General features: G+C 41.4%; 3 protein-coding genes across 6 annotated transcripts; 1 reads left to right on the forward strand and 2 right to left on the reverse strand.

Moving 5' to 3' along the window:
• The first annotated feature begins 1895 nt into the window (after window positions 1–1895).
• LOC139644732 (protein regulator of cytokinesis 1-like) lies at window positions 1896–7236 on the forward strand. 2 transcript variants are annotated; one of them, XM_071520194.1, is made up of 14 exons: window positions 1896–2027; window positions 2458–2590; window positions 2687–2809; window positions 2930–3163; window positions 3308–3478; window positions 3575–3724; window positions 3866–4013; window positions 4121–4257; window positions 4401–4496; window positions 4923–5069; window positions 5170–5280; window positions 5371–5478; window positions 5570–5743; window positions 6617–7236. In XM_071520194.1, the coding sequence occupies exons 1-14, from the start codon at window positions 2017–2019 to the stop codon at window positions 6686–6688; spliced, it is 1815 nt and encodes a 604-aa protein (XP_071376295.1). In that variant the 5' UTR covers window positions 1896–2016; the 3' UTR covers window positions 6689–7236. The 2 variants fall into 2 exon arrangements, with proteins under 2 accessions (XP_071376295.1, XP_071376296.1); XM_071520195.1 differs by lacking the exon at window positions 5570–5743.
• Window positions 7237–7493: 257 nt separating this feature from the next.
• LOC139644751 (ubiquitin-associated protein 1-like) lies at window positions 7494–9330 on the reverse strand. The gene is made up of 5 exons (XM_071520217.1): window positions 9199–9330; window positions 8284–8988; window positions 8001–8171; window positions 7745–7846; window positions 7494–7628 (listed from the first exon to the last, which is right to left on the reverse strand). The coding sequence occupies exons 1-5, from the start codon at window positions 9328–9330 to the stop codon at window positions 7494–7496; spliced, it is 1245 nt and encodes a 414-aa protein (XP_071376318.1).
• A 939-nt stretch (window positions 9331–10269) lies between these two features.
• Window positions 10270–20448, reverse strand: LOC139644723 (ATP-dependent clpX-like chaperone, mitochondrial). 3 transcript variants are annotated; one of them, XM_071520182.1, is made up of 15 exons: window positions 20104–20448; window positions 19447–19518; window positions 18565–18725; window positions 18323–18437; window positions 17452–17606; window positions 17171–17330; window positions 16618–16659; window positions 15683–15859; window positions 15368–15532; window positions 13931–14019; window positions 13064–13228; window positions 12644–12943; window positions 12220–12312; window positions 12028–12134; window positions 10270–11899 (listed from the first exon to the last, which is right to left on the reverse strand). In XM_071520182.1, the coding sequence occupies exons 2-15, from the start codon at window positions 19499–19501 to the stop codon at window positions 11809–11811; spliced, it is 1875 nt and encodes a 624-aa protein (XP_071376283.1). In that variant the 5' UTR covers window positions 19502–19518; window positions 20104–20448; the 3' UTR covers window positions 10270–11808. The 3 variants fall into 3 exon arrangements, with proteins under 3 accessions (XP_071376283.1, XP_071376284.1, XP_071376285.1); XM_071520183.1 differs by lacking the exon at window positions 20104–20448 and adding an exon at window positions 19917–19966; XM_071520184.1 differs by lacking the exon at window positions 16618–16659.
• Window positions 20449–22966: the final 2518 nt, after the last annotated feature.

Consider the following 22966-nt stretch of genomic DNA (forward strand, 5'->3'; position numbering starts at 1 on the left):
GCATTGTTATAGATTAGACTACCCAAAAGTATAGCTAAATTGTTAAGATTAGCTTCACGTTGACAACTTTAAAATGCTGCGTACATGTATGTCAATAAATCATTTTTAATATTCCAATAATTTATGAAAAATATAACTCTAAATGGGGACAGTTTGCATAATGAGTATGTTTACTTTGATACTCTAAGTACATTTTGCTGCAAATACTTATGTATACTTATACTTATACTTATGTATTTGAATGCAGGACTTTTACTTGTAATGGAGTATCTTTACATTGTTGTATTGCTACTTTTACTTGAGTAAAAGATCTCAGTACTTCTTCCACCACTGTTTATAGAAAGCACTTGAGGTTAAAACCATTATTTAGTCCATTGGGGATCATTGTATTTAGGTATTTAGGGGCCAAATCCAAAACATTGCTTCTTCTTCTGCTTCTTTTTTGTTTGTCCCACATATGCCAGACCACACATACATGTCAACATGTAAATAACAGTTTGTTAATATAATATATGTTAATATATTGGCGGATTGGAACCATCTTTCCAGTTAAAGGATGTTTGAATGACTTTGTGGTCACTGTGTTGTTTCAACACGCACAGCCTCCACATCTCCGCATCCCAGTGGCAGAGAGACAAGAGGGTTTATCCAGAGCCATCTTTCAGTGTGCCATGTTATCTTTCATTGTGGGAGCGCGTCTAAATGAGAACAGTGGTGTTGGTATGTCTTGAAGAATGTGCCAATGTTGCTTTATAATTGTTTTGATTTTTGTTGCACAATGATTATATTCTGTAGTAAAACAGATCCAGTTTGACTGGTTTGTTGTTGATTTGTCACGCAAGAGCTCCAATCTAGGAGTCAGCTTTGCATGCTTGATAGAATTCTCAATAGAATACTCTCTGTGAATCTATTGGCTATGTCTGTACATTTTTCATCAAAGTCTGATGGTTCAGACAGTTGCACTTGACCAGCAGGGATATTTTTGTTATTGTATGTAACGGGTGACTGCTGATGCATGCAAGCATGTAATGATGAATAATGAATTTCACTTGATTGGCTCCAGTTTCACCTTTTTTCATGGTTAGATCCAAAAATGTTATGATAGAAATAGTAATAGAAATTTCAGGAAAGTTAAACTTGCATTGATGTAAAGGATAAAGTCTTTTAGTTCATCTTGTGTTCCATCCCAAAATAACAAAGTCAATGTACCGTTTGTAGAGTCTTATTTTGGAGTTGTAAGGATTGCTGTTAGGGTCATGAAAGATTTCTTCTTCCCATTTGCCCATGCACTAAGCCAGCAACAGAGGGTGCTGCTGCTGTTCCCATAGCTGTTTCTCCTCGTTGAAAATAATACTTAGAATCAAACTTCATATAACTGCGACTCGAGGCCAGATGTAGCCTAATAGCTCTAAGAGAAAGTTATTAGGTGGATTATGAGTCTCGTCGAGATAGAAAGAGACTGAATCCAGTGCAACTTCATGAGGGATACAGCCATATAGGTTCTCAATAGAGTATTTTGGTTTAGAGTGATATTATTTAATATAGGCTTAATAGTAGCTTCAATAATAGCTTCAGAAAACATGTATTGACAAGCTTAAACATAGTACTATGATTTAATTGTAAATAAGAATTTGTTCTTAATTGACCTGCCTGGTTAAATAAAGGCTAAATAAATAAAATTGAACTAAATAAATAATTTGTTAATTTCAGGAAACTATGTACGCAAAAGTGTCGTCAGAGGTAAGAATCAAAATTTTCTTCTGCTGGATTGGAACGTTACTTCAGGAAGTTTACAAAAAGTCCCACCCAGAACAACTTCCGCTTACGTTTTTCTAATCGGCCAATCAGAGCCCAGATGGTGTTTCCGTGCAAATTTCAAACAGTCTCGAGTCGACGAACAAAACGAGCAGCCAGACACCGCGGCGGCGGCGGCACTAACATTAGTTGTTTTTTTATTTTTAAGGGTAGCTTTTACCGTTAGGAACATATATATCTTTAATTATCTGGACTGGCAACATGAGGAGGAGGTTAGTACACGTTTTAATCAGATAAAGCCTCCATTTTGTTGTTTAGCAAACTGTTAACTCCCTAGTCCCTAACTAGCCAGCTGGCTAGTTAACGTTAACGTTAGCAGTTTCTTTTGAGTAACCGACTGTGCATGCTGCTATGAGTATTTTTGGAGTGTAAGTTAATGTCGTTTTCGTTTAAAAACGCTTATTTCACGCAGGTTAAATCGGTACATTAGCTGGTATTAACTTAAACTAATAATAAAATATCACATCGTTAGCCTCGCCAGCTAGATGTGTGCTTTATGCCAGCTAACTGTTAGCTTACTGAGCTCATTACACATTTTAACGTTCTCGCTAACAGTGGGCTAGCTAGTCGAGCTGGTTTGACTAGTATCAGGTGTCTGAAATCCAGACCACTGATTGACTTGAATACTCTCTTTTATTCCAGCGAAGTCCACGCAGCAGAGTCTGTGTCTTGCCTCAACAGAGCATTGGTTAAGTTGAAGGACATTTGGGAGGAAATAGGGATTCCAGAGGACCAGCGCCTACAGAGAACCGATGTTGTCCATGAGCACATTAAAGTGAGTTCCACATTGACTGTGAAAGAAAGTCTGCCCTTCATTGTTTTTCTTATGGACTTGGCAAAGAGTTAAACATTGGTTTTACTTCTATTAAAGGGTTTGCTGGACATGATGATTGCTGAGGAGGAGGCCCTCAAGAAGAGATTGCAGAACAGCATAGAGTCCTGTCGCAAGGAACTCAGTGATATGACCAGTGAACTTCAGATGCCCCCCTTTGAGGTATAATCATATTAAGACATACTGTATATATGGTTGTTTTTTTCGGCATGTCTGGAAAGCTACTAAATGGTTTTGTCTAACTTGTGGTATTTTTGACTCTTTACTGCTTTGCCTCTTGAGGAGGAGGAAGGATGCACCATGTTGCAGTTGGAGAAGGACAGCCGCACACGTCTAGAGGTGTTGAGGAAGCACAAGCAGCAACGAATGGAAGACCTCAGAGCCCTTGTAGTCAAGGACCGTGAGCTGTGTGATATAATGTGTTCCACACCCCTCTGCATCGACCAGGAATCTGTCCCATCACAGGAGCAGCTACAGACTTACCGCTCCTACCTTGACGATCTGACCAAAGAGAAGGTACCACTGCTTGTTTGTGGATTTATCTGGATTGTAACATTTCTCGCTGGTAACTGTATTGAATGACAACATAAAGGTGGTGCCAAATGTGGATATATATGATAGCTCATGCTCATTTTCTGCCTGTTTTCCTGGTCTTTTCAGGAGCGTCGTCATGATGAATTTGTGGGCATAAAGAAGCAAATCATCTTGTGTATGGATGATCTGGAACGTCTCCCAGAGACAAGTTTTGAGAAGGATGTGACAAGTGAGGATGAGGAGGCCTTTTGTCTGTCGAACGACAATATCGCTGCTCTCAAACTGCTCCTCAGTCAGGTGATTTGCTTATAGAGGCTTCAATTATGTCATATGTTGTAATGCGTTTGGTTTTTTGGGGGGGGTTTTACTTTTATTTTATTCCTCTTTCTCCAGTTGGAAGAATGCAAGGCAGAAAATGAGCGGCGTTGTTCAGCATACCGCACTAAGATCCAGGAACTGTGGGAAAGACTCCAGATTCCCCAAGAGGAGAGGGAGGCCCTTGCTGAGCACATGGTCAACTCAAAGAAGAACAACATGGAGGCAGTAAGAAAATGATGCATTGTCTTTGTCATAGCAATGAGCAATTATTTATTAAAACATTGAATTGCATGTTGTTTCGCCAAATGCTTCCAATTGATCCATAATGCTGTAGTGTTACTCATGGTGTATATTCCTTCTTCCTAGCTCCAAGATGAGGTTAAACGTCTAGATATGCTCAAGTTGAAGAGCATGAAAAGCTTCATTGAGGCCATCAGAGCTGAGGTTGCCCTTTTCTGGGAGAAGTGTTTCTACAGCCAAGAGCAGCGCCAAGCTTTCGTTCCATATCATGACGGTGAGTTGTTGTTTTTATAGCAACGCAAATCCCTATCTGCGCTGAATCTATGTGGTTGGTAATCAGAGAGGGAGAGAGTGGGTCTCAATGCATGTTTCTCCGCACAGATAATTTCACTGAGGAGCTGCTGAACCTGCATGAGGCTGAGATGTCGATCCTGAAGAAATATTACGAGGATCACAAGGAGCTTTTTCAGGGAGTCACACGATGGCAAGAGAACTGGTTGTTGTTCTTGGAACTTGATGTGAGTACTACCACACAAACTGTTGTTGTGACTGCTGAAAATATGCACATTCCTATAATTTTCACTAGCCATAGAAACAAGATGACTGATGATTGGTATGGTAAATGATAAATCCTCTCTGGATGTATGTTCTTCCACCACAGAGAAAGGCTAGTGATCCCTCTCGCTTCAACAACAGAGGTGGGAACCTTCTTAAAGAAGAGAAGCAGAGAGCGGATCTGCAAAAAAGTCTGCCGAAGGTGAGCAAATGTCTCTAAATGCCTTTTATTAGCATGTGTTCAGTACATTTCTTAACAGGATTGCTGATATTGTGAGAGTATATGCACAACGATCTCATTAGAGGCCCAAAAGAAAACCTTTCTCATCAGATTAGATTTAATTATCCTAACAATAACTGAGATGAACGTGAGCAGACAATATATGAAGGGAGGGGGGAACAAATGAGGGATTGTTGGTGCATGACCCAGCTTTGGACAGCAGGTGGGGATGTTTGACAGTGTTTATTTTGTCTCAGATGGTATCGGTGATGTTCTTGTGCATGTGGTTGCCAAACACAAACCAGCTTAAAAAGTATAACAAGAACATTTTGGAAATTAGACCAAAAAACACAGCCCACTGTCAGCATTTTAAATTTAGATGCATCAGTGTTGCCCTGTTTGTTTCAGTTGGAGAAGTGTCTGAAGGCCCAGATTGACCTTTGGGAGCAGGAGCATGGCAGGGAGTTCCTGATTAACGGACAGAAATTCATTGAGCACGTGCAAAAGCAGTGGGATCTCCACCACACAGAAAAGGAGAAAGAGAAAATGGAAAGGGTAACTGATTACTTTCACTAAAAACTAAGTCCAAGTCTTATTTGCTTTTCATGAAAGCTTTCATGTGATATGACTACATTGTTTTTGTTTTGTGAAATAGCAAATGAAGAAAAGCAAACAGACTGAGGAGGACATGCTGTATGGAACTTCCGTACGGACGCCATCCAAAAGGCGGATAGCAGGGACTCCCACACCTGGCAAAGTGAGAAAGGTAAGACGCTGTAGTTTTGTTAATTCACTATTTGTGACTGTGCCAGTGTGTGTAGAAAGTTAACCCACCTTCTTCCCTCTCATCACGTAGCTCAATGGCACCTCGACCATCTCCACTCCAAACAGCACCTTTGGCTCTGGCTTCAGTGGAACCATCTGCCACTCGTCAGCCCAAAGACCGCCTCTGTCCGCTAGCAAGGTAAGCTCACTGTAGTCCTCATCCCTCCTTTGCTGACAAGATTCACATCATGTATTTAAAGAACAGAAAACAAAACCTCCTCTAATTACAGGGCCTTGGCCTGCGAAACCCCGGGCACGGAAAGACTCCTCGTGCACTAGACCGAAACAAGGAAAACATCTCCCACCTCAATAGAAATGCTCTGAGCGGCGCGTTAAGGTCTCAGGATAGTCCGGATCGCAACATCACCTTTAACTCTGTTGCTGGCACCTATTCGGACTTTGCGGTAATTTCTGCATTTATCTAGCCCTTTACTGCTAAAAGCCCAGTAAAACACAATCTAATGAAGGAAAAATGTTGGTTGCTCAGTCTCACCACTATTTAAGGGAAAATCAGCCTGAATTGACTTCTTTTTCCTATTTTGAGTTTTGAGTCATGTATTCTGTATCATAGAACATGTAATCCTATGACATTATCTAATTGCTTTTGCCTGAGATCATCAAATGAAAATTTTATGGACAGTCCTGTTTGCATAGCAGATCAAACATTTACATCACAATTCTAGATGCCATGTAGCTGTGCATAAAATTTTCCTTCAAGCATCTCAGGCAATGTAATTCAATGATGTCACTGGATTGCACTTTCCTTGATCATGAGAGTTCATTACTTGAAACAGGCAAGCAAAGTGGCCAAAATTTGGAATCATTTAGTCACACTGAAAAAAAGTTGTTGTTTTTTTATTCCAACAAAAGATTGCTCACTTTGAAAATGTTTGTCTGCTACTAACAGACACAATCGATATGTTTTACAAACAATATTACAGTGAATGATCAACCATCTGAAAAATGTGATAGCTACTGACAAAATTATTAGCATGATAGCAAACCTTGTTGTTACTAGTAGTATAATAGTGACATTTTAGTAATTTTACTAACATTTTTTAGTAATCAGCAAATGGAGAAATGAACAGTGGACATCATGTCATTTTGAACATAAATATATTTCCAAAATGATATATAGCATTTTGAAATGGACACAACCTAACAGTGTGGATGTGGGAATGCAGTGACTTGTATATTTAACTGTTTGACTTCTGACATTTGACACCAGTACATATTTATATGAATAATATTGAAAGATAACTGTCTCTCCTTTACAGCGAGACCTCACAAAGGCCTCAAAATCCAATTTGAAGACGGGACAGCTGAACTCCACCATCAGTCATCACTGATGGGCTGAAGGAGCTGCACCAGCACCGGGAGCCATCCAGCTCAGCGGTGGTTTGGCGTTGTTTTCATAGTTTGTTTTTTCCTTTGTTGGACATAAGGGAAATGTGTCTATGGTATTTTAAATGTTACTTTTGTGTAAAAATCTAAATTAGAAAAAAATGTATTTTGAAGCCGTGAGAACTCAAGCAGTCCTGCTGAATGACATGTTCAAGGGTCTATAATTTTCATAAAACTGATTTGTTCCAGGTCTCTGCCAGGGCGATTTTCTCTGCTATATAAATTTTGGTGGCAAGCTAATCATAAGCACTTGTGCCATGACTGTGTTTTTTTTATGCTTTTCTACTAGTAGCACAGCCTTTTTAAATGAACCATTATGAACCATATCTAGCACTATGTTTCTTTGATTTGCTACTATAGCCTTCCTAAATGCACAGTGATCTACTTTCTGTAGGCTGGAATGACAGCCGTGTGCTCTTCAGAAAGTTGACATTTTCTTGGTGCTGTTTTTTTTTTTTTTAGTCAAACTGTAAATAAATGTGTTTTAACATGAGAGCATAACTTGGACAATGTTATTATTTTCTGATGGACAAAGAATGCATCTTATTTACTATAATTTCATGAACTATGCCTGAGGTGTTTTCATCCCAGCCTCCACAGTCAATTGGGTTATATGGTTTCATTAATCATATGTCAGAAGGCAGTATACCTTATTTAGCATTTCATTTTGACCAGATAAAGTCTTTAGTATATTTGACATATATGACAGAATTCTCTCTCCATGTAGACATTAACTAGGAAGATGTTCAGTTAAGCCATGCGTGTCATGAGTTCTTCGAGAGCTTTCTCGCGGTGGTTTTCATGGACAAGCAGCACCTCTTTGATCGCACTTTGCTGGAAGCCCATCTCATTAAATTGTGCCAGGAGGCGCAAGAACTCCGCAGCCTGAAAGGAATTTTCAAGCAAGTGTTAACACACACACAGAAGTGAAGGTCAAACGGTCTGGCTATGGTTCTGGCTCTTATCTGCTTTTGTATGTTTAACACTGAAGAGATCATCACCTTGCTCTCACAGTTCTGGAACATTTCCAAGGCCTCGTCTACCTGTGCTTCATCATAGCCCAGTCCACACAGACGGTTACTTGCAACCAGAAAGTTCAGGATCTGTTGAGAAAGGGACAAGTAATTATGAGGATAACATGCTGGGCCTTGATAGAAGCACAAGCACAGATGGCACAAGTTAGACACTTTTATCTGTTATGCAGTGGGAAATATTTTCTCTTAGAACTACCGATCACAACCGTTTCAGAAGACTTACCTTCTCTGGGCTACGATAGCCCGTCTTCTGCAATGCCAATATGGCTGTGCGTAAAGGGTATCCCTTCTCAGTGACGGCTTCAAGCAGCTCCCTTTCCTCCTGGCTGAGAGCCAACAGCAGCTCTGCAGAGAAGTCAAATAAAACCCCATGAGAGACACCAGTCCGCAGAGCCTAATGAAAAGGGAAGAGAAAGATGAAAATATTTCAGTTTTTTCACAAATTAAAGAGATGAGGCTATGAGAAATGGCCTTATCAGAGAAAATGTGACAGAAAAGAAGTTAACCTTCGGCCTGCGGTTTTTGATAACAGGTCCTGCAGACGAGGGTCGTGTCTGCTGCAGCTTGGATGGAGACGGCATGACCTGTATGTTTAGGGAGTACTTTCTGTTTGTGGTCACTGGGCGCTGCTTCTTCTTGCAGTTCTTCTGTGCTTGGCGGAGGGGACTGGCCTGCTGTGACCCGTGCTGCTCCAAAGCAGACAGAGGTCTGCAGTTTCGGAAAGCAGATGAGGTGTCCGAGGCTCTCCGATGGCCTCCGAGGCTCAGAGGGGAGACAGGCCTACAGTGCTGAGTGGAAGTGCCAAGGTGGAGGTTTTTGACTCTGGAGACTGGGTCTTTTGGTGCAGCACTCCTTGGTCGCTCTCTGCTCTTGGGAGGCTGAGGTGCATCTTCAGTGGAGGAGCCCTCGTTATCCTCAGAATAACCACCTTCTTCCTCTGAGTCGGAGATGAGGAACCTAACGGTGCGGCGGGGCTGGCAGCGGGTGTCTGCAGAGCTCAGGCTGTGACTCCGGGGACGAGGGGCGGGAGCCCACAGGTCGCTGCTCCAACGACTGGCCCAGCGACTCTCCTGAGGGCTGCTGAACATCAGCTGGTAGGGAGGGCAGGATGGAGAGGCCCCACATCTCGGAGCCCGACACACTGGCCGTGCTCCCCTGCAGTAAGCACCCCGCACCCCAGTCAAAACCCAGTTCTCCAGGTTGAACACGTACTGCAACACAAACCAACAAACAACCTCAAATGATTTAAGGCAGTGACTGTAATATCAGTAGTGACATGCAAGGGTTTATCACAGAAATAAAGGCAACAACAACAACAACCTGGCATATCCTGAGATTTTTTTAACAGTTCACTGCTAATGGAGGAAATCTTGAAAGACATTCAGCGTAGATAAAATGAAATGGGTTCTCGGATGTCTGACCTTATTGTCTTGCAGCATCTGGTGGTAGTCTGGGATGGTGATGTCCGGAGCCGTCACCAGCTCTAGTTGCGTCATGGGCTCCTCCAGTGAGCCCAGTGGGGTCTGAAATGGGACGTCCTCCAGACTGTTCATTGACGGCAAAATGCACCGGAGTATACCAACAAATAGCCTGCATCAGAAGAACAAATATGAAAGGGCTATCAAGAATCTTTACAAATGGAAAGCAACTTTAAATGTGATCGTTTTCAGTTATGGATCAGACCTTCGTTGCTTTTTCTCAGCGCTCACCTCGGTAAAGTGCCTCCTCACTGGTCCACAGCCTTCTGAAGCAATGACAGGTGCGTGACTAATGAGTGTGAATGAATGACTAATCCACTGACATGATCATATCAGATAAATCTCTTCATCTCTAAGCCTCTGACATCATCTGAGGAGTTGTTTACCAAGAAGTTCTTGGAAAATCTTCCAAGACTTCCTGCTTTGGTACAGTTCATTTATATACATGTATTATTTATTTATATACGTGAATCATTAGAATAGACACAAAAAACTAAAACAGGACTGATAGTGAATATATTGGTATCTTTTACTATTAGTAATACATCTGCAACCTAAGCTATAATGCCATAAGTTGTTTCAATTTTGTATTGTATATGTTTTGTTGTGTTGTAAGTGCTTTGTTGCAAGGTGATCTCATTTTGGATACAGTGTACCTTCCTAATTCCGGTAAGGAGTTGAACGGGGGATTAGGAAAATGCTGAGGTACTGGGAAACGAGGGAGAGCACTCTGCCTTTCTGGAGATTAGCTGCTTACGTAAGGGGAGGCAGTTCATATACAGTGTAACTTGACGTGATGACGTGATGTCTGTTGTGTTACTACTCTCTGTTGCATCATGATTTATGTGTAGTGGACATCTGAGAAAATGTAATTTGTATTTGAATCATTCCACCATCCTCACTTATGGTAACCGAATGAATTTGAACTGCAAAATGTTCTGATCCCAGTGCCAAGTACACATATAGCAGACATGTTCTGGGGTAAAGGACAAAAACAAAAAAGGTTCTGTACAGAGATATACATTTTATTTATATATTTAAACAATCACATCAATAAATCACAACTTTGGGGGCTTACAGCTTCTGTAACACAGTGGTTCTCAACGTGGGGTCTGGGGACCACCAGGGGTCCTTGCGGGGGGCTCCAGGGGGTCCCCAGCAAATTGATGAATTGTTAAACTTCAGCATTAATTCATACAAGAAGTTAACACAATTATAGAATGTAGAAGAATGACTATTTTGATCATAGTTTCACTGTTATCTCTGTCCCTACAATACAGATAGTCATGGAATTCTGGACAAAATCATATCTAACCATAAAAATATTCTCAGATTTGGGTCCAAGAGACAAAATCTCATCAAATTGGGGTCTGTGGCCCTAATGTGGACTAAATTAGGGGTCCTTGATATGAAAAAGGTTGAGAATCACTGCTGTAACAGACCTCTGAAAACTGAGAGAAAAGCAGTTTTTAAACTTTACTGAAAGCAAAGGGAACTTAAAGGAAAGGGAGAACAAACCTAATTTCATTTTATAGCACATATAGCATTTAGGGGGACAGCAGCATGGTTCAGTTTGATGATTACATTGAAGCAGAGGCTCGATTACAGACATGTCTATTGAGGTATCATTTAGTAACATGCCATTACATCACTAAAGGTGAGGTGAGATTCCAACGCTGGGCCAAGCACAAAAAAAAAAGATTTGCTGTTCTGATCTAAACCTGTGATACAGAGGTCTGTAGGTAAACACATATACATTCCCTAAAGAGTGGGCTAGAGGAAGTAAAACACTGAAAAATAACCATTCTGGCTGTTTAAAAGGTCACGATCACTTTCACCTGCTTTGTGTAGTGTGCTGGTGCTGGTATATTACACGTACACGATATGGTCTCCAAATTAGAGGTCATGTCATACAAACTGCTTACAAATGCTACCCAAGTGATGTAGCTCAACATTTACAGCCCGATTTAATTATGAACACCATTATTAAAATGGTGGTTAAGAAGAAAACATCAAAATATTGATGTGCTCATGGAATATCATGCCCTTATGACATAAGGCATTACTCGTGGTATGCAACATGAAAACATTACATTTGCACACTGTCAGCTCCCTGTTTTCAAGTGTACAGTATGATCCCATGTCCATTTGCTTCCCTTGCCATTTCAACCTATCACCACAAAAAGAGAAAACAAACCTAGCTACGAATCCTTTCAATAATAAAATTGCATTATCTTTAGATAGATAAAATGTTAACAATCCCCAGAGATTGAAAATATTCTATAAGGTCCACCTTGTGAGCGCACCTCTAAAGAATTAACATCTGATGCACGGGACCAAAGGTTGTTACACACTCATAACCTTGTTCATCATGAAAACACTCCTCAGCGAGAACCAGCAGCCTTCATTACCTTTACTACATCTTCCACATGGTTGTTAGGGTGTCAGGGGCTGTAATAAGAACCCAGAGTTGTATCCACCAAAGGTTCATGGTAATCTAGTGATTTTAGATTGCACTGTCTTTAGGACTTGGTGAAATGAATGACAGGGGGTTCAGTTGTTGGCAGCGTCTGCCTGCCGAGGCCAGTTCTCCTCCTCGATGCCCGAGTCGTATTCCTCTTCTGCCGACTCCTTGGCCGGCGCTCTGAAATTCAAATGGAAACTCTAGTTCAGGTTTCACACCGCATAACTTCCGAGACTCAGTATGCTGGAGCTAAAGGAATCTGATCTCCAACATGAAAGACACATGGCCCCATTTTGTGAAATACTGACCTGATGTATCTGGGCTCTGATTTGCCTTGGACGACATCTTTGTTCAGCTCTACAGCCATGATGTCAGAGTGAGGCACCTCAAACATGGGCTCTAGAAGGAGCTTTTCCTGTGAAAGACATTTTATACTGGCACGTGAGTCAACAGTACTATTAAAAAAATAAGTTTGTTATACCTGTGGTGAGTTCACATACCATGATTGATCTGAGCCCACGAGCTCCGGTTTTTCTCTCCAGGGCCAACCTTGCTATAGCCCTCAAGGCATCTGGAGTCACATTGAGTTCACACTGCAACAAAAACCAATACATGTTCATTACAATGGTGACATCTTATAGGTCAAATATAAATAAATAGGCACTTGTAGATAACACTCTAGCAAAAAAGGTGGTTCCACATCTGTAGCTCTGATGAAAAACTATTTGAAAATTGGTAAAAAGCATTGGAGCTACAGGTGTGTTTAGAGGAGAATAAAAAACAAACATCTTTGTTGTGGTGCTGGGGGTAAAGTGGCCCCTTAGTTTAGCTACAGGTGTGTGACCAATTCTTTTTGCTTTTACTCATCGTTCTGCCTGCCCTTCTAACATCGTACAGTAGCATACACTATAGCAGAGCCCTTACTTTGTCCATGCTGAAGAGAGCCTGGTACTGGGGCACCACAGCGTTGCGTGGCTCAGTGAGGATTCGGACCAGCGTGTCTTCATCCAGGCTGTGCAGAGGCACAACCACGGGAAGACGGCCAACAAACTCTGGGATCATTCCAAACTCAATCAGGTCCCTGGCCTCAACGTGCCTGAGCAGCCTGTCCTTCTCCTCAATCTCTGCCACTGTGTCTGTTTCACCGCTGGTGTTGGCCAGGTCTGCTGCCGCCGCCGCACGCCGCCCTTTCCCCAGGTTGGAGGGAGTTCCAAATCCCAAATACTGCAAAGCAACAAAACACAGGGAAGTAGTTAAGAGGCAGGAATGATGACATGTTTAATCTAGCACCTACAGAGAGCTTAGTCTGCTGACAGTCGGTACATATGGGGGCTTTTCACTTACCTTTTCATTCTTTCTTCTGCTAATGATTCTGTCAAGTCCATTGAAGGCACCGGATGCAACAAAGAGGATGTTCGTTGTGTCCACCTGCACCGTTTCTCCTCTCAGCTTCCTGGAGTTTTTCTCAGGAACATTGACGATCGTGCCCTCCAGGAGTTTAAGCAAGCCCTGACGAGAGAGAGAGAGGGAACGGGAACACAAGTTCAGGACATCCATCAAGGGAAGGGAAACAAAATCAAAAGAAAAGAAAAATCAGGCAAAAATAAATAAGGGAAATCTAATGCTGTGCTTTAAGTCAAAATTTTACAAAATATAATGTTGGTGAGATACATTTTGTTCAGTTTCACTCAGAGCTTGATGGGTATAAACCAATTCCATGACATTTCATGTCAAGCGATACCTCATAGTTGTCTGTATTCATGCAATTGTATAGACCTGCTATGGCCTCGGCTGCCTTAAGTAATTGTTGGCACTCGCTGTTGCCACAAGTCTCTCTGATTGGCTCACACTGATTTAGGAGGAGTCTATATATAGGTCTTTGCATAATGAGTCTTTCTATGGTGCCGAGGATGGTCTTGTGACCGAAACATTCACCTTTTGTTTGTTCACTGCACTTTTGCCACTTTTTTGTTGGGCACTATGTAAATTAATATTTTCCCCTTTTTTTTGCATGTGAGGAACCTCTTTTGTATTTTGTATTGTCAGTGTGCGGGCTACTTTCTTCAACCCATTCATCGTTTGCTTGTCCTATGCACCTGACTTACATTTTTGGTAAGCCCTTTTGTCAAGAGTGCAAACACCCCTACTTGTCTTGTATAAACCAATTCCAGCAATGGTGTTTTCTTCTTGTCAAACAGGTTGAACACAGACCTGCTGGACTCCTTCTCCTCCTACATCTCTCAGCTGATGGATTCCAGGCACACTTCCAATCTTATCCACCTCATCCAGAAACACGATACCTGTACATGAATATGAATATATAATACATATATAATACCTGTACATGAATATATAATACCTGTACATGTGCAAGAACATGGTCACACTCCGATTCAAAACTCAGTGCTTTGGTGACCAACTAATGTTCACAATTAGCCTGAGAATGGTAAATGGATGAAAAGCTAAAAAGGACAACAGTGTCTGTACTGACTTTAATACCAAGATTACCATTACCATCAAACAATTAGAGGGAAGCTCACTGTAATGAAGTTTGTGAAGGTGGCCATTCAGATAGCAGGAGTATAGTTTAGTAGCCTCAGCGACATAACAGGCAGGTGGTAAACAAAGCAAATGCCATTATCTCTGACTGTGCCCTTCCTTTACATTCTGTTTTTAAGGTAGTACCCTCTGGTCAGCAGCTCAGTCTCACTGCTGTCAAGAAAAACAGGTATCCCTACTGCCTTAGGCCTCCTTAATGTTGGTAGAGGGAGGAGGAAAGCCATGATTGAAGCTATGTGGAGCTAAGTTATGTGTATTTGCTGCTGCTGACCGGAAATTCTGCATTGACACCTTGCATTGGTAACTGACAGTTGTTGGTTTTATCTGTCAGCCTTACAGACAAGCTACACTGGAGCCATCGGGTGACAGGAATTGCCATCGGGCATCAACCATCGAGTGAACGCTCCCTTTAAAGTCAATTGACCTTGTTACACTGGCTGCCTTGTGTCCGATGGCAGCAACCTGAGAGCAGCCAGCGTTAAGATTTGCCTATATCCAATTCCTGATCGCTGACGCAAACTATTTAGCATATAGCCTACAAATGAATCCCAAGAAATGTTTAAATTCAAATAGACTGTTTCTGGTGATTGATCGATTAGATGTCCATCCATATAATAGCCAAACGCAATATATGTCTAGTATTTTCAGTTTTAACTGAAATGCCACTGAACTGACATGTGGCACTGATTATAATGATTTATACAGAATACATTAGAACAAGACTAAGAGTCTAACAGCCCCTTGACGTTGAATTTTGTGGAAGCATTTCTGCCAGGAATCGAACTCAGGTCTCCCGCTTGTGAGTCTGCAGTCTAACTCCCTGCAGCCCACATGACCCATAAAGTGGTGAACAGAGCTACCGACCGACCTCTTTGTTTGTATTGTTACCTATTTGCACTAAAAAAATTTGCAATAAATAAAAAAAAACCCACTTTATTGTCCAATGATTTCATAATGCCCACATTAAAATTAGAAGTGTCCCATTCTCGAAAGTTCTACCAGGTGTAATCTGTGTCTATGTTTGATTAAAGGTTAACATCAAATATTATGGCACGATTCAAACATGAAAAACCTGTTCCTGCCACCCACCTTGCTGGGCTTTTTCCACTGAATAGTTGGCATCTTGCAGTAGTTTGGCAATAACTGACTCAATGTCTTCCCCCACATATCCAGCCTGGGTTAGTGTGGTGCAGTCACAAATGGCAAAGGGAACATCAAGACACTTGGCCAGCGTCTGTGCCAACAATGTCTTTCCTGTGAAAAATCAGAGGCAGCATAACAAAGACAAATCCATATTTGCAATAAACCATACCTATATATATATATAACAGAGCACATTTTAATGATTGCACAAGGGTCACTGTGCAACAGTACAATGTGGAACAATGTTGACACAACACTTACCTGACCCAGTTGGGCCTAGAAGTACAATGTTGCTCTTTTCCAGTTTGATGTCGGTGTGGGTAGAGTCCAGGACGTCCCCGCCCCTCCTCTCCTGAGGAGCCTGCTGGCTAGCCTGCTGCTGCATGGACGCTCCCAGGGCATTTCCATGGGGACTGATCCCTGCAATCTGCAGCAGTTCTGCAATCACAAGACAGTCATAGTTTTAGTTTTGCGATTGGCTGCAAGAGTACAAAGTGTCCAGTGAATGAAACATAAGAACATTTGTAGGAATGGTATTTCACCAATCACCAAGTTTCTCTTTAGAACCCCTTAGAACCATTACGTGCGCTTTGTTTATTGCACAATTTAAAGTGGCCAGTAATTGAGTGTATATGTGCCAAATTGTGGGTAATAATAGTTTCAGTACAAGCTATAAATACACGTGCCCTAGTCAGCACCAGTGTGGAGTTACTAAGTGAAGAGGGCTGCACTGAAATAACAGACGTACAGATGTAAATGTAGGTCAGTGGGCCACCTCATCGTATTGTCTGGCCAGTAAAAGAATGACAGGTATGATTATCTGGTACAGTTTCTGTAGCTCATTTCCACACCTGGCAAAATGGTAATCAGCCAATTCCAGTCGATGCAACTGAACTGGAGCTTTATCTACTCATATAATACATACTGTATCATTTGGTGTCAAGCGGTTGCCTAGAGAGTGCTGGGGTTAATAAGTAAAGATTGTTTTCTGCTGTATCATTTTATAAATTAATTACTAGAAATAAGTCACGGTGAAAAGGGCAATATAAAGATCTAACAAAGAGCCACAGTGGTCTGTACATTTTGGCATTTGTGCAACTCATGATAATAACATCTGAACAAAATGCTGATTAAGTGACATGACTTTGAAATAGCCAGTGATATCGAGATAACAGTAAGGACGACCAATCACTTACTTGTGAATCTGTACTCATCCTCTCGTCTTCTCATCTCTAGCTCTACAGGGAGAGGATGAAAGTTCTCAAATCAATATTATCATTACCATTACTTTATTACCAATACAATCCTGCAAACAAGTTTATCAAATTGTGGGCGATACTCATTGAACAAATGCCAAATCATACAGATGTTATGCTACAAGTCACGTTATGTTTTGAGGCCACAGCTGCAATCTCTAGTAAATGGCTCTTGGCACTAAACCAATCAAGATTCTATAATCTGTTTAAAATGTTAGTCCCCAGATTGAATTGCTTTGATTAGACAAGTGTGAACAATAACAAGAGTATTTGTTTCAGTATGGGCACATCAAAAAGAATCAACAAAAAATGTCATCACTTTACTCCATTGAAAAAGTTCCTAAAATAGGAAAAATCCAATGGATTAAAATTACTGTTACTCTGTTACAAGTTACAAGCAATCGCAGAATTATCTTAAAATACAACACTGACGGAGGGTTACACAAATAAATAGCAGAATAAACATGAAGTATTTAACCACGGCAATACTGACCACGAGGTGTTAGAGAGGCCTGTTTTTCCACCTCCACCTGCTGCCGACTCCCAGCAGGGATGTTGTTGTAGATGCGCTTGTAGTGATTGTACACTGCAACTGCCAACACCTTTTTTGCATAGGACTGGCCAACAACGTACTTGTCAAGGTAGGCGTAAATCTGAAATAAATGCATTTAAACCATACTTAATAAATTCACTCTTGGTAAACAGGAAGCGCAACGCCTACAATGCATGTCATTTAAAAGCATGCAAACATTGGTTCTTGCTTTGATTTCTCACCTTCTTGGGGGGAGGAGGAGGTTTCTGTGCAAATGCCAGCTTCACAGCCTCAGCAGCAGATTCTGGCTCTTTGTTTAACCCCTTCTTAGAGTCCGTCTCAGAGAGAACCACGAAAAAGTGGTGGCATTTCTCACATTTGACAAATCGTGTTGATGCTACAAAAGAACAAAAAATATTCAATACTGAAACATTTCACTACCTGGTGATGAATGAGACTGAAACTCAGAACTAGGGCTGGGTGATGTGGCCTAAAAATAAAATCTCCTATTTTTTTCACACCTACACCCGATTAACGATTTTAATCAATTTTTTTTTCTTAAAAACAAACTAAAAAAGACAAAGGCATTATTCAAATAAGTGTGTGAAAAATATATGAATATAGATATTTTTCAAAAGTTTAATATATATGAAATCAAATAGCAATTACAAATAATTCTCAGCATTTATTTAAATCGACTTTGGAGTACGGGATTAGTAGTGTTTACAACTTCAGACAATTTAAATAGTGTAGTGAAAGTTATCAATCATAGAAAAGAATACTATTTTGACATTCAAGTACTTTGTTGTGATTAGCTCAACGTTTGGGCTGTCCTTTGAGAATCCCACCCAGCTGGCATGTAAAAATAGACGAAATAAACCATAACACCACTTTTTAAATTTGCCTGAAAGTATAAGTATGCACATCCAACCCAATTTGGGCTCAGGTGCTGGAGAAAGGCAGAACCTATGGAAAATGGAAAACATTTGTGGGCCTAATTTAACAAAACATCTGTGATGGGAGGTTTGATAACCCCAATCTCTCACACCCACCAAGGGTTACATCATATCCTGTGTATTGGTAGATGTGTATCCAACCTGATAAATTACTCACATACAAAGGTCTCTACATGTGTGCAGGGATCTCCACATTTAGGGCAGCGGAGCTGGCTTCCCCCCTTGCCTGATCCTCCAGAGCCAGACAGTCTCTTTCCCTCGCTGATGCTTTTCTGTGTTAATGGACAAAATAGAAAAACACAACTGCATCAGCATACAAATTACATTTCTTTACCATTTATTGCATGTGCAAAACGGTGTGGGATAGAAAAGATAAGACTCTGCCCTCCAGGAAAGTACCTTTCCACCATCACTTCCGCCGTCCTTCGTTGTCCCATCTTTAGAGGCGTAGCAGACAGCGGTCTCTGAAAATGACCTCACCCGGACCCGGGGAGGTAAATGAGTTTCTCTCGACCCATGTCTACTCAGAGAGAACAGCTGGATCCGGGAACATGACAATCCTGTAACAAGAACGACATCCCTTTTCACTACAATATTGACATCTGTAAACAAAAGTTTAAAATCAATGGAAATAATACAATTATTTGAAATTGAATTTTACACAGAGATGAACTTGAATGAGAACTGACCAGCATGGATACACATCTAATTCTACACATAGCACAATTGAAAATAAGCACTTTAAATCATTTATACATACTAGAGATGGTGGTCTTCTTAGTTCACAAAATATCGGGTGCGTCAAAAAAGCCAACATAATGGCCTAGGTCTATGGCATTATCAGCAGGACACATTACAAACTTGATCAACTGCATAAGATCACAGCTGGGGCCATGAGGAGCAAACCATACTTAAATGTTACGTGTTGTAGTTGTTGCATTTACTATTACTCGTGATATTTGTAAGTGTCGTTCTGTGTTGAGTATATTTCTCAGAGAAGAAAGACAACCTTTACGGTAACAACGAAGTGACAGCTGTATCGTTCTCTGATAGGCAGGTTTGACGTAACGACGTTATCTTGGCTATATTCTAAACAATGTTAGTGACGTTTCCACCTGCCGTTGACATTATGACCGTGGAAAAATATCATAACAAACAGCTATCTGCGTTAGCTAGAGACCTACTTAATGGCCAGCAGCAAATACCACAATGTCATGCAGCTTTAGCCAGCTGGCAGGTGGTTTTGTAACGCTGAAACGCACTTTGCTTTGCCTTTCTTACCTCTGTGCGCAGAATTTAAGAACAATCTCGCAGCCGAAGTGCATGGACAGGACATACTTCTGGCTCAAAATCCTGAAAATAAACAGAAAAAAAAAGCAAGTGAATATAGTGGGCAGAGTAGAGAATGGCTAGATTAATTGGCAGCTAGCTGTGCCAAACATAACCAATGAAAGGTCGAGTGTGAGTGAGGCCGAATAAACATTTCATAACTTCAACGTCACGGTTAGCGTTAGCTAACCAGTTAAGTAAATCATAAATTGGTATAGTAACGTAACACTATGTCATAAGATGTAGTTAGCCGCTATTGAAAACTAGCGTACATAACGTTACCCACATAAATGTAAAAAGGTTGTTTGTGCTATCACGGCTAAGTTCCTCCTGCTAGCTAACGCTAATATCAGAAAAACAAAATAGACAGCGTACATGCACAGGCACCGTGGCAAACTGAGTTAGGCCCAGGCCAGACCCACCTTATGCCGGAGGACAAACAGTCCTGGCTGGACAGGCAGCGCTAATGTTGCATAGCCGTTGAGATTAATGGCTTTAGCCAACGGCGTGAATACCAATAGCTAACAGTTGGGTATGTAAGCTAACTTAGCTAGCTAAAGGCCGAATTTTACACAAACAGCGAGGCAACGTTTGGCTATCGATACTTACAGGGCACGATGAAACCAACCGCGTCTTGACAGCTCCTTCGAAACAACAATTTTGCTAAGTCACTGTATCGCTCACTCCCTTTACTTTAGTTTAACAGGTCAGTATGTCATACCAATGTCACTATGCACCTATCGCATGAATCAGATAACGTTAGCTCCTTCAGGACGCTATTACACAGGTGGGACTAGAACCAAAGTGATGTAACGTTCCTGTTATGAAGTAGGTCGGCTAACGTTAACCCGGCTAGCTAGCTTTCTCTCTCGGCCTCGTTACGTATTAGGGACAGGGGAAGTGCCCTCCCCTCTTTCAAAACAAGCCCCTAACGTTAGCCCCTACACCCGTGACACATGTGTGTGTACCTAAACCATGGAGATTACATAGTCTAATCTCTACGATTTAATAAATGTAATGTAGTGAAAGCATCATGGAAGCTTCCCTTATCCTTATGCACGTTGCACCTATCCAGATCTTTGAGATCTACTAGTCCATTAGCTTTTGTTAGGAGGAGCGAGGAGAAATTCTGGTGCGTTCAATGATCCTCGTAATATGGCGAATTAACGAGTTTACCACAATGAAGTTATGTCGCATTTGGGTGCTCCTCGTAAATGTGTAAACAGTTAAATCGAACGCTTTCTCAGACGAAAAGTCATGGCCACTGAAATCTGAGGTAGCAAATTTAACTATCGTTCGACTGTGTTTTTCCTCATTTGATAACACTGTGCGTGGCATTTAGGAAGAATGTAGGCAGGTCCCACTGCTGTGGGTGTTGAAAGGGCATGTGTTAATCACTTTTTTGGATTCAACTATTGGAGATTGTGTTTGTAGTCTATCTATTGGACCGCGGCGTTCCCGGGTATCTGGAGATGTGAAAGCTCTCCAGTGAATTAAATCAGTGGTTCTCAACGTAAGGTCCGGGGACCACCAGGGATCCATGAGGGGGTTCCAGGGGGTCCTCAGCAAATTGATGAATTGTTAAACTTCAACATTATTTCATTTACAAGTTAACACAATTCGAGAATGTAGAAGAATGACTTTTCGTCATAGATTCACTGTTATCTATCTGCCTACAATACAGATAGTCAAGGAATTTTGGACAAAATCATATCAAACAATACAAATATTCTCAGATTTGGGTCTGCTAGAAAAAATATAATCAAATGGGGTCCGTGGCCCTAATGTGTACTAAATTAGGGGTCCTTGATATGAAAAAGGTTGAGAATCACTGAATGCAGATGATGAAGTGTTATGGATGCTCACTTGTTAGTTCTTTGTACAGTTAAATGAAACTTTTTATGAATTCTCAGGTTACATGGAACAGTCTAACTGGAGATTGTAGTTTGGAATTTAAGTGATTTGTTTCCAGGAGAGTTTTGCCTGCAGCCTTCCTGAGAATAATAAATATTTCAAACTGTCAAATCAGTACTTAAAAGAAATCAAGTCAAGATGCAGTTCTCAGGTTTGCCCATGATTGCTGGGATCAGATGCAGCAAAAAATACATTTCACATACTGTATATTTGAGAATATATGTAGAGAAATGCTTGAAAATATGTTAAGATTTGTCAGATATTTATATATGTGTAGATGACATTAATTCTGAATGTAATTAGAAACTGGAACAAAATTTTCTTGGAATGTGCTGTTGATAATGTGAGCAGCCTCAGGCGTCGGGGAACCTGGGCCAGCAGGTCCAGCAGAACATGGAGCCAGAGGATGTCCAGGTAAGCCCCACCCACAGCTTACCTGGAATTCCCGGTGGAGAGAAAGACTGGGCTCCTGAACCCAATCTGCAGCAGCGAGAAACATCTGCTGCTGATAGAGGCAGAAGAACATTTCATGCTGGTTCTAGGCCTGGACTCTTCTGTCCAGCAGCATGAACAGACCTAGACCCAGAAGAAATGGAGCAGGAAGGAATATAAGAAGATGAGGGAGGCAGATGACTATGTTAGGAAGATTCTGGACCTGGACTCTTCTGCCCAGAACCAGGTCCAGTTCATGTTCCTGGGCCAGGCCGAACAGGTCCAGGCCCAGGAACAGGCACAGGAAAAGGCCCAGGCCCAGGAACAGGGCCAGGAAAAGGCACAGGTCCACGTCCAGGCCCAGGTCCTTGCCCATGAACAGGCCCAGGAAAAGGCCCAGGCCCAGGACCATGCCCATGAACAGTGGAGCGTCCATGTTACTCATACAAGGCCCAGATTGAAAATAACCAGAATTATCCATAATGTTTCCAAGCATCACTATCTACTGTATGTATATAAAAAAAATGTAGGCTACTATCATTACCTCTTGGTTTTTATCTTCAGGTACTGCATTCATGTTTGACATTTAGTTTGGTCAGACATACTTTTTTTTGTCACATTAAAAGATCCCGGTTTTCTCTTTGCTTCCCATTGCTTGAAGGCATGTTTCTTGGAACACAGGAGCATAGTTTTGAACAAAAATCAACAACAACAAAAAACATAATGCGCTGGCTTGATGGTCCCACCTCTAACATGCCCATCAGCCAATCATAACTAAGGATTTGGGGTGGCACCTGGGGTGGCCAGTCAGATTTCAGGGGTGGCCCTTGCCACCCCCTAGACACGCCCCTGTACATAGGGAATCACGCCAGGCAAGTGTACTATCACTGTTGATATTTCATGATCTGTTTTCAACCATGCCACATTTTAAAGGGGCATGAACTAATCTCTGACTGTTATCGACCTGCAACAATGGGAATTGCAACAACATCAACAGGTCTCTGGCATAGCTTAATTAAAACAATTAACATAAATAAATAAAGCCACGTTTTCACAGTAAAGATGAGTAAGCTATATAATTAGAGCAGAGGTAGGGCAGACAGCTGATGTTGTTGCAGTTTCTACT

The sequence above is a fragment of the Centroberyx affinis genome, unplaced genomic scaffold, assembly GCF_046629955.1.
Source record: "Centroberyx affinis isolate AG114_WGS23_722 - 3 ecotype Tasmania unplaced genomic scaffold, CSIRO-AGI_Caff_v1 ptg000779l_1, whole genome shotgun sequence".
In the NCBI taxonomy this organism is placed as follows: Eukaryota; Metazoa; Chordata; class Actinopteri; order Beryciformes; family Berycidae; genus Centroberyx; species Centroberyx affinis.